This window comes from Quercus suber, unplaced genomic scaffold, assembly GCF_002906115.3.
Source record: "Quercus suber isolate HL8 unplaced genomic scaffold, Cork oak 2.0 scaffold_363, whole genome shotgun sequence".
Taxonomy (NCBI): domain Eukaryota; kingdom Viridiplantae; phylum Streptophyta; class Magnoliopsida; order Fagales; family Fagaceae; genus Quercus; species Quercus suber.
Genome location: NW_027069815.1, coordinates 165,991 through 177,755, shown reverse-complemented (window position 1 = coordinate 177,755; position 11,765 = coordinate 165,991). Strand labels below are relative to the sequence as shown.

The 11,765-nt window shown below is 37.7% G+C and overlaps 1 protein-coding gene across 1 annotated transcript; it reads left to right on the top strand.

The window, feature by feature from the left end:
* Positions 1-1,667: 1,667 nt before the first annotated feature.
* LOC112020118 (uncharacterized) lies at positions 1,668-9,653 on the top strand. Its single transcript, XM_024052680.2, has 4 exons — positions 1,668-1,843; positions 2,186-2,596; positions 3,147-4,276; positions 9,107-9,653. Exons 2-4 carry the CDS (start codon positions 2,248-2,250, stop codon positions 9,179-9,181), a joined length of 1,554 nt encoding a protein of 517 aa, XP_023908448.1. The 5' UTR covers positions 1,668-1,843; positions 2,186-2,247; the 3' UTR covers positions 9,182-9,653.
* The last annotated feature ends 2,112 nt before the right edge of the window (positions 9,654-11,765 follow it).

Sequence of the window (11,765 nt, the reverse complement as noted above, 5' to 3'; positions counted from 1 at the left end):
TGTATAAAAGTACAAAAGGAAGAGACATAACGTCAAAGGAGCTTAAAACAACCTGACCACACCTCCTCTCACACCGTGGCTCATGAAAAACTCCTTAAAACAACCAGAAAAGTAATATAAAAACATCCCTACCTGCAAAAGTACGTAGTGCCTACAGGGGAAAAGGAATAAAAAATACAAAGAAACAAAAAATAAATAAAGCCTATAAACTTAGGACATGCATGCTAGAGGTGCTTGTCAAGCCTCTCTCACTGCTCTCTCTTTCCTTTCCTTTTCACCATTCTCCCCCTCTTTCCTCTCTCACCTGATCTGCAATCCTTTTTTTTTTTTTTTTAAATCTGGGTTTGCGGATTGCGTGTAGGTAATGGTGATGGATCCAGGCGATAGTGGTTGCTGATCAATGGTTTTGACGCTTGTTCTTCTTTGGGTTGCTTTTTTTTTTTTTTTGGTGGTTGCTGGGGTGTATATGGTGGTGCGGTGATGGGTGGGTTTTGATTTTGGGTAGGTTGGTTAGGAGTGGTGGCTAGTTGGGCTTGGATGAAATTAGTGGTTGGGTTGGGAGTGGTAGACGGAGTGGTGGCGAGATCATTTTTGGGTTTGCCATCGTGGGCCTACGTTTTGCTCGCCGTAGATTTGTCGCCGTGGATTTGGGTTTTACTCGCCGTGGATCTGGGCTTGCTTGCCTTGGGTTTTTTTATTTTATTTTTTATTTTTTTGTGGTGGGTTTTGCTCAATCATGATCTTCTACAAACTCCTTTGACGTTGTGTCTCTTCCTTTTGTACTTTTATACGTTAATATATTTCTATCACTTCTGTCAAAAAAAAAAAAAAAAGAAGAGATGCAGGACATTTTACTTGATTGGCTTATAAATCGAGTCTCTAAAACTCGATTTCCAGTTGGACGCCACATGGAAAAAATGCCACATTAAACGTGATCAGAACACTGAAATCGAGTCTTTGAGACTCTATTTATAGGTCATAAATCGAGTCTTTTAAACTCAAGATGTTAGTAAAAAATATAGTTTTGTAACACTGTCTACTAATTATATTGTTTAGCAAATAGTGTTAATTTCCAATTTTGGCCGAGGGAAAACGACCTTCGCCTGAGGGAATCATACACGTTTGTGGGTTCAATCCAAGCTTGGGTTCGTGGGTTTTGCCGCATGGGTCATGGGTTCACCGCCTGGGTTCGTGGGCTCGCCGCCTGAGTTGGTTTTGTTGCTTGAGTTTGTTGCTTGGGTTCGTTGGTTCGTGGGTTCGCCGACTGGGTTTGCCGCTAGGTTTGTGTGGTTTCTACTTGGGTTTGTGCTTGTGTTTGTGTGGGTTCGTCGCTGTTTCTGCTTTATCCCTTGTTCGTGGATTTTTTTCAGAGGGGAGCAAAGGAAGAAGAAGAAGAGGCTTTCTTATGTGGAAATTAAGTTTTTAGAACTCAAGTTTCAAGTGAATTTTCATTGAAATTGAGTATGTGATGCTCGATTTGCTACAATGATCTCAAGTCTTTTAGTCTTGAGATGTTAGTTTGTTAAATAGTTTAGAGGCAATGCTAACTAAGAAAATTGTTTTGAAATTGGTGTTATTTTGAAAAAAAAAAAAAAATCTGTTTACATCTCCCGAAGTACCCAATTCACAAGGGGGCAAAAGGGGAAAACCGTAAAATATGTAAGGGCATATTTGGCAGAAGGAAAAGAAGAAGAGGGAAGAGGATTGGCTGATCAGTTCTCCCGAAGAAGTAGAAGAAGAAGAAGAGGCAGAGAAGATCGGCGTGATAGAGTGAGACTGAGAGAAGGAGAGAGAGGAAACTGATTTTGGGTGCAAGGGATGCTCTCAAAACGCAGCGTTTCAGGTTAGGATTTTTATTTATTATTTTTTTTTTCCCTCTCCTCGCCGTGTCCTCGCCTTTTTGGTTAGCAGTAGCAGAGTGTGTTTTTCTTTGTCTAACTTGAGTCTATTGAGTATTATCGACCCATTTACTTTTAAATTCTCAAGTTTATGATGTACAATTCATATGTACATGGGCTATGCCTCTCTTCACACAATTTATATAACTTTTTTCTTTTTCTTTTTTTTGGGGGTTACCATGTGCTCTATTTGGGACACTTTTTTACCTCCCCTATGGCTATGATTTACTATATGAGGAATTTGATCATGTGGAAAGTGCCACTAATACTTTAATTGGTTTATGCAGGAATTTGTTTTGTGGAGGTATCTGAGTTTGAGCATATTGATGATATTTAGACACAGAACAGAATGGTGTATTTGTTTTTGTCAGAGCCCATATGGGATGGGGATGTAGATGACTCTTCCTGTATTAGAATCTCTCTCTTGAATAATTTGGAATCAGTCATTTGCTCATTTTTGATGACGTCTGAAGGTCGGTCAGAGGCTCGACTATGGCTTTGTAACACTATAGCAGGCATGAGTTCTGTCACTTCCTACCATCAGCGCGAGTTATTTGTTAATCTGTTGAGATCTAATAAGTCCCCAAAGCGGGCCTCGTTAGCAACTCAACTCCTGCAATTGATATTTGAGAAAAGGCCACAGATAATGGGCTCCATCATTGCCAAGAAAAGTTACATGCTAAAAAAGTTTTTTGAAGGTTAGTCCACGTGACTAATTGTGCCATCCCTTTATTTTTGGATTGTTTTCCCATCTCATTTTCCAAGTAAAATGAAATCAAGAAGAATCGCATTTTATTCTCAGTGTTTTGTAGCCTCAGTTTCTTCTTGTGGAATATTACTATAACTGATGAATATTATCATCTCTGTCCCCTTTCTTGTAGCTTTATGTCTTACTGTTCAGTTATGTATTCATTTAGAAATTTCTTGTGAACTTTCCTATCTTTGTAGAATTATTTTTGCCTGGTCATTAGGAGAGTATGAGTGACTACTTTGAGGCAGGCGCGCATATTGTAATGTTCCTTTATTATTTACATACATTAAAATGTGAGGCAGAAGCCATGAGCATTGTGGCTTAGTAGGATTGCCTGGTCTCTCCATGGGGAAAACCTGGGTTCAGATCCTCCCTCCCCCCACTTGTAGGGAAGTAATTAAAAAATAAATAAATTGATGTATAAACTTTTATTATTCATATAATTTGAGTTTTCTTTTTCAAAGTTCTGATTGTGCTATAATTGCTGAACAAGGCAGGAAATTCTAGACGTATATTGCTATGGTTTTCTAATTTTGCTGCTGGTGGTGGACTGGAGCACAGAAAAGGTGCTAAGGCACTATCCCAATTTGCTTTTGTAAATCGCGATATCTGTTGGGAGGAGCTTGAATGGAAGGGAAAACATGGTCAGTCGCCTGCTATGGTTGCTACAAAGCCCCATTACTTTCTAGATTTGGATGTCCAACTAACTGTTGAGAATTTCCTGGAAAATGTTCCTGAATTTTGGTCATCTAATGAATTTGCTGAGTCGGTCAAAAATGGTGAAATTTTGTTCATTGATAGAGAATTCTTTTTACAGTATTTTGTTGATTTGATGTACAAAGAGGATTCAACAGATGTATGGGAAGTCATAAACAAGTTCCTAATTGAGGAATCTTTCTCTTCTTTGTGTCACCGCCTTCTTATTATTCTTGAAGAGAGGGACTTGAATCATTTTCTGGTATTGCTTGGTAAACTTCTCAACCCCAAACTAGAACCTAAGAATTTTAGTAATTCATCTTACTTGTTTGAGGTTATACTTTCTAAGTGCAGTGACTGTGGATCAATTGATCAGATGCTATTGTTAAATGCGGTTATTAATCAAGGACGCCAATTTCTTCGGCTTCTACGTGATGAAGAAGGCCAGGAGGTACATGCAAAAATCAAAGACATTGTATCACAGATATGTGCAATACCAAGCAATGCCAATAGTTTGGTGCCCATTTTTATGAAGTGCTTCAAAACAAAGACCATTAAAGCAATAAAATGGCTGGGGCTTCAGTCTTGGGTTCTGTACTATAGATTGTCAGAGGATTGCCAGACTCCTGAGTCTTGGGAATCATTATTTAAGGATAATGATATAGGTTTTCGCACATCGAATAAGTATGAATTGCTACATCATGATGATTTATCTGAAAAAAGTGGTTCTGATTTGGATCATAAAGCATCCGTTAGAGTTAAGCACAGGAAGAAAGGAAAAAGAAAGAGAAGAAAAAAAAACTTTTCTCATGATGACACTTATGACATTGAGCTACCAGATTTTGATACTACAAACAGGGTGCTGGGTTTGCAAGCCAATGCTGGAAGTTGGTTGCTCTGTATTGATGGGTATTCTGTGTCTTGGAGCAGTGTAAGTTCATCACTTCATCTCTTACATCAATTATTAAGCTTTACACTTGGTTTTACTGTTGACCTTTTGCAATATTAAGTTTCTCCAATGTGTGAAAATGTCTATATTTACAATTATGTAAAACAACATACAGATTCTGTTTGCCAACTTTGTTTGTTGAGGTCTCTTTGCATTATTGTGAATGTGAATATTATCATATGGAACTTTAGTTATCAAGACAGACTATAATGTTTAAAACTGTGTCAAGGAAACACAAAGAACTGCATGAAAATTAACTTTGATGATCTGGGCCCTTTATATACATATAAAATTGTGTGCGCGCACGCATTATATATTTGATATGTCAAATACTTGCCGCATTTGTAGTTTATAGTTTTCCAAGTAAATTACAGATCAATCCATTTTGTCTGAGAAGATAAATGTGGTCTCTGCTCATCTTTTATCTCATTTTTCATTTTGCTAAAAGTTAGTTTCAGCCATAGATTTTCTTCTTTTCTGTTCTGGTGTTTTGTTTAGATGGGGGGTGTTCGCAATTTTTCAATTGAAGCTAAGTTTTTTCAACTAGTGGTGGAGGAAGTGGGAACCTTTTTTTGAGTTATTCAATATCGGTTTGTATGGGAAAAAAAGCATGTCAATGGTTGCTGTCAAACTTGGAGCAAATGATGTTAGATCGTAATCCTAAACAATTCCTTACATTCAGAGAGGGCGATACTATGTATATGTTTTAGAAGTGTTCTAATGCTTTGCAAAATATATTGTCATGACTGAACTTAAGGCTGGGGGTTGTAGGAGATTGGTGATCATACCAGAAGGCAAGGTGATGCGTGGGTGGAGGGGGTTCAGATTTGAGTTGCAGATTTTAATAACTCCCAAAAGGCCAGTGAAAATCTCAGATGGTATGCACAAGCAGCCGCACTCTAATGTGCGTGTCTCTCAATCTTTTGCAGCAGTGATTAGAGGAGAGAAGCAAAAGAATGTTGTGGTTTCAGATTCTAGGCCTCTTGCAATTGACAAGGGAAAAAGCATTGTCAAAGACCCTTGGTTAGTTGTACAAAACCCAGTGAGAGCAGTATGTGGTGAGAAGGAGATGAACCAGAAAAATTTGCCAGAGGGGTAACCGATGAGCAGCAATTGCAAAAATCATGGGAATCTATAGTATGAAGGAGGGCTTTAACGATTGTGTGCAGTGAAGGAAATAAGAGGCAGGTTCGGTGGGGTTTCATAAAGGAATAGACAATTTTGTCTGTTCAGCCAAGTTACTCATAACACCTACCCAGATGGACCAAGGTGGTTTAAAAACAAAAGAACAGACAGAAGGTTCAATTAAGCCCAGTCATGATAATAACATGGGCCTACCTCAAGCCCAACTAAAGGCTGGTGAGGTTTTTTCGGCCTGTGATAATTGTGAAGTCCAGATGGGTTTGGGACATCTAGTTATACCATCTGATGCCCAGAGTAGTTGGGAACAGGGAGAATCTTCAAAGGCAGCAGCGTCATGGTCATGCACTAGACTTTTATCTCATCGAGTCAATCGAAGCAATTGAGTAGAGTGATTGTCTCGGTGGGGTGTTTGGTGCTTGGGTTGAGATCAAATTTGATGGGAATTACCCTGGAGTTTACTTGCTCATTGATGTCACTGGATCGGGCAATCTTCTATACTGTTAGAGAGTTGGTGCCTCTGGCAAGAGTGACGGAATCAACGGTGGTAGGTGATAGCGTGGAGTCATAGGCTTTGTTGGAGGAGTTGGTGAAGTTAGATAGGAAGGAAGGGGTTACAGGGATCACACTTGAGGAGAAGTGGGAGAGGGATAGAGTGATTTCGGAGGTGAAGTAGTTGGCTTCATTGGAGGAAATATCTTTGAGACAGAAGTCTAGAGTCTTATGGTTTAAGGAGAGAGATAATAACTCAAGTTTTTTCATCAGATGGCTAATTCCCATAGAAGAAATAATTATTTGGGTAATTTAAAGGTGGATGGTGTGGTATATATGAAGATGAGGCTAAGATGGTTGCTCAAGTGGTGTGCTTTTATCAAAAGTTATATAAGGAGACAGAAACATGGCGACCGGTGGTGGATGATTTGAATTTTGATACTATTGGGGAATTGGAGAGTGGTTTGCTTGAACAGAGATTTGAGAAAGAAGAAATTCTACAAGTTGTGCGTGATATGGAGGGGGACAAAGCCCTGGGACCTGATGGATTTATGATGGCTTTTTCCATCATTGTTGAAGGGTTGTGGAGAGTGATATTTTAGCATTCTTTGATGAATTTTATGAGTATGGTAAATTTGAGAAGTCCTTGAATGCTTCGTCTATTGCTCTTATTCCTAAGAAACATATAGCATCTAAAATTAGAAATTTTAGACCAATAACTCAGCTGAGTAGTGTATATAAGATGTTGATAGTCGTATTTGTAGTAAGATACCTGGGGTAATCTGTAAATTGGACATAGAAAAAGTCTATAATCATGTAAACTAGGAAGCCTTGCTTTACTTGTTAGAAAGGATGGGTTTTGGAGTTAGATGGCGACAATGGATCCATACTTGTATCTTTATTGTCTAGTTTTCAGTTTTAGTGAATGGGTTTCCAGCTGGTTTCTTTTCTAATTTGAGAGGTTTAAGGCAATGAGATCCTTTATCTCCTATGCTTTTCCTTCTGATGATGGAAGTATTTTCCAAGATGCTTAGGCGTATGGAGGAGACTAGTATTATTAGGGATTTTAAGGTGCGCGGTGTGGGAGGTGATGAGTTATGCATATCTCATTTGTTATTTGCAGAAAATGCCATTTTGTTCGGTGATACTAGTGTTGAACAATTTCTTCATATTAGGATGTTGCTAACTTGTTTCACAGCGTTTACAGGGCTAAAGATTAACATTAGTAAAAATGAGATGGTTCCAGTTGGTGAGGTGAATAATTTGGACTAAAGATTAGCATTAGTAAAAGTGAGATGGTTCCGGTTGGCAAGGTGAATAATTTGGATGAGTTAGCTGATGTTTTAGGCTGCAAGATTAGGGTTTTGCCTATGACATGTCTTGGTATGCCTTTGGGAGCATCTTACAAGTCATCCTCTATATGGAACCCAATTTTGGAGAAGTTGGAAAAACGCTTGGCCAGGTGGAAGAAATGTATCTTTCTAAGGGGGTTGCTTGACTTTGCTTAAGAGTACACTTTCGAGTATCCCCACTTATTTTTCTCTCTGTTCACTATTCCTACTAGGGTGGCTAATAGGATTGAGAAGTCATAGAGGGATTTTCTCTGCGGTGGTTTGGCGGGTGAGCATAAACTTCATTTGGTAGGGTGGGATAAGGTGTGTTATCCTTTTGTTGATGGTGGGCCGGGTGTAAGGAAAATTACTACCTTTAATAAAGCTCTTTTGGGTAAGTGGTTGTGGCGTTATGGGGTCGAGGAGACAAGATTATGGAAGCGTGTGATCACATTGAAATTTGGGAAGGAATGGGGGTGGTCTTCGAAGTTACATAGGGGTTCACAAGGGTGTGGTTTATGGCAGGGCATACATAAAGGTTGGAAGAGTTTTAGCAAGTTTCTTTACTTTGAGATTGGTTTGGGGAGTAGAATTTGATTTTGGCATGACTATTGGTGTGGAGATCAATTGTTGAAAGGAACTTTCCCGAATCTATTTGAAATTGCTACTTTTAGGGGGGGCATCTGTGGCAGATATGGTGGTGAGCCACACTTTAGAGGGAGGGTGGAATTGGGATATACAGTTTTGACGTGGTTTTAATTCATGGGAGATGGAGTTGGCGGGGGCCTTTGCTCATACATTGGAGTCGATGAGTCCTCCTATTGAGGGTAGAGATAAGATGAGGTGGTGTTCAAGGTCGAAGGGGGATTTTGATATAAAATCCTTTTTTGGCACATTGAGGGGATCTAGCTCATTTACTTTTCCTTGGAAGAGTATTTGGGTTGTGAAGGCTCCACGTTGTGTGTCGTTTTTTGTTTGGACAACTGCATGGGGGAAGGTTCTCACAACGGACCATTTGAGCAAAAGAGGCTGCACTATTATGGATTGGCGTTGCCTTTGTAGATGTAATGGGGAGAGTGGATCATATGCTCCTACATTGTGGTGAGGTATTTCAGTTATGGAGCTTTGCCCTTAGATCTTTTGGTGTTTCTTGGGTTCTACCTAAGAGGGTTATCGACTTGCTGGCCAGTTGGAGGAATTGGTTGGGCAAGCATTTTTCAAATGTTTGGAATTTGGTACCACATTGTGTGATGTGGATTATTTGGAGGGAGAGAAATAATCTCATATTTGTAGATTCGGTGCTTTCTAGGAATAATCTCTTAGCTTTGTTTGCGGCCACTTTGTTTGATTGGTCTCATGCGTGGAGATTTACTTCTACAAAGTCCTTCCACTATTTTTAGATTCACTTTCTTCTTGTACATAAGTTGTTTTGTTTTCCTTTGTTGCTTGTACATATTTCCTTCTTTTACTTCATCTCTTTGATGGAGTAGTTTCTTTTTAATACAAAATTTTCTTACCTATCCAAAATTTTTTTAAAAAAAAAAACGTGGTTTATGCTCTAATCAGTGAGGTGCAGTCTTAACACCTTTTTCCATATCTCAAATGAATGACCTATTTTAATTTACTTTCATGTAATGTCACTATAGTTTGTTTGGGATTTTTACATTCATTTTCTCATCCCTTCTTTTTGCCAATCTAATTCTGTAATCGTTAGGCCTTTTTTTTTTTTTTGTATAATTTCTAGTTTGAATAATTTCATCTGTAGATTTGATTCCCATGAACTCAATGTAGGTAAGAGAAAAATATTTTATGTTAAGACAGATTTTCTGATCATCTTGCTGTTTTCTAGGCGGACTTGCCAGAATATCTTTCTAAGCATTGCTTGTCTACGTGGATGAAATGGATTTTTGCCAAGTGGGAATGAAGCCTGCTGGATTTGGATGGATCCGCATATTTGTAAGTTTACTGCTTGAAGTAAAAAGGTTACATGGAGCACTGAGGGGACAAAGCAAGTGGAAAGAGCATGTACTGCTTAAATGGCCAGGGATCACCATAATTTGAACATGTGACAAATGAAATGGCATTCTATCATCAAAGCCAAAGGTGCAGGTAGTGGAGTACAACAGTTAACAGCAATTTCAGAATTCAAACAAAAGAAGGCTATTGCTTAGTTTTAGAAGGTAGATAGTGCGATGAACAGAGTCCTAGAAGATCAAAAGAGAGGCCGATATTTCAAGCAAAAGAGAGGATCACTCACATTTATATTCAATTTCTCTAATTATTCTTAAGAGTTAGAGTAGGTTGCCTTGTAATCTGTTTGGTGCATTAATGCAAGTAGTTTATTTGAATTATCTTAGTTTAATGCATCTATATTAGTTGTTTTCTTATGGTTTCTACTTTGATGTGTAGTAGTATTTGTCTTAACTTGTAGTTTTTTTAGTTTGTGTAAGTCGATAACATCATTGTGACTAATCTCATTGAAGCACTTGTATTATCAATAATTATCATCACAATCTTTTACAATAGTAAAGTCCTCTTCGTTGTGGCAAGTACGAACCATAAACCTTTGTAAACAAAGTCAAATCTCCAATCGATATGGTACTGAATCAAAACGTTGTTAAAACCTAAAGACAATACAAACAAATTTGGAGACTATAGTGGGAGCATGCCACGAAAAAGTATTCAGTATGAAAAAATTCTGAGAATGAGGCTCCAGGTCCAGACCATGTTGAAAAGTGAATCAATTTGACCTAACCTTCAACAAACCAATGCAATGCTTGGGTTGGAGCGAGATTTTCACCCTTTACTTACGACCGGCCGGGGGACGTGAGAGACCTTTAGGATATCCTGAAGCTCCTCAATTGGAGCCTTACAACAAGCAGCCTCAAAATGGAGATTGGAAAAGAATGTGTCTTGAAAGGCCATTTTAAAGTAGGACATTGGAATTGGGAAACGCCTTCATATAAGCGAAGAAAAGTCTCTCTTATTCAACCAAATAGATTTTGTCCAACCTTCTGACTCTTTTGATCTTCTATTCTACCATCTTAGGTCTTCCATTCCATCATCTGGCTCTAGCTTAACTTCTTTATGTAGTATCTTCTTTCTCTTTTTTCAATGCCAAATAGGCCATGTGATTATTCTCAAGGGTTAAATGTAGGACAAAATGGTTAAGGAAATGCAAGGCATGAACCTATAAAGGGAAATGTCTTCAGGCTTCGATTCCAAGAAAAAATTGCAATTATACAATCTGGGCATTACTAACCACGAAAGGGTTAGATAAGCACGCCTAACGACCAAGTACCCCTACAAGATATCCAACCTCCTCATCCATAGTACTCCATAGGCTTAACCATATGAGATTCCTCCACAGGTTAAGTACTAAGGCTTCATTTGGAAGTTCATAAGGGAATGAAATTGAATGATCATACAAGAATGAATTTAAGTAAGAGAAAAGAATAAAAAAGAAATGAATGTAATGAAATTAAGTAATTTTGTTTGGATTTTTTTTTTTTTTTGAGAAACGTGTTGTTTGGATATTCTAAAATTAAAGAATGGAAAAGAATGTAAGATAAATAATTGGGAGTAATATAAAGAGAGTAGAATATAATCATTTTATAACAATATTACTATTAGACCCCTATTCTAAAATAAATGGCTAAATATATAGAGGTATTTTGGGAGTTTTAGTAAAAAATTCATTAAATATAATTTCATTCTCTCCAATTCCTCCCAATTTTGGGAGAAATGAAAATTTAAGGTTTTGAGGGAATAGAGAGGAATCAATGTTCCCTCCTACCCTTTCCATCCCCTCTTATTTGAATTCCCAAATAAAAGAATGGATTTTCTATTCTCTTATTAAAACTCCCAAACAAGAAAAAAGAATAATATTCTAAAATTATTATTTTCATTCATTTCATTCCATTCTTAATAAGAGAGAAGAATAGACAAATGTTTTGAAGATGGTAATAAATTTGTATTAAAATAAATTATGTCTAGGATATTTACAGATAATATTAAAGTATATGTACATACACTTTCAGTGTATATAAAATATTTATATATATACATTTGGGACAAGGTGGGGTGAGCAAAATCTGTCCCTACCCAATCACCTCTTTGGGGTGAGGAAATTCCATGCGAGGTGAAGCAAGACAGGACGGGTCAAGTAGGACAGGGCATTTTTTTCTATCCTTATGTAAATTAGACATACAATTAACCATATCATCAAACACATTCAATTTTCTCTTCTCATATTTAGCCCAAAAAAAATATTTATCTTCTGTGTTTTTCCTCCATTCATGGGTTTTCTGAGTTATAATGTGTTTGTCTTGTCACTTGGCTTTGTTATTCTTCTTTCCAATTTTTCTAGTTGGCGAAGGTTGTTAGGAAATTGTCTTATCTTCCAATTGTAACTTGAAAATCTAATTGCGTTCTTGTTGAAGAAAGAAATATAAATTTGGTTATTTTTTGGGCTTCCTTGGTGTGGAAGAAATGGCTATTCCTTAGAG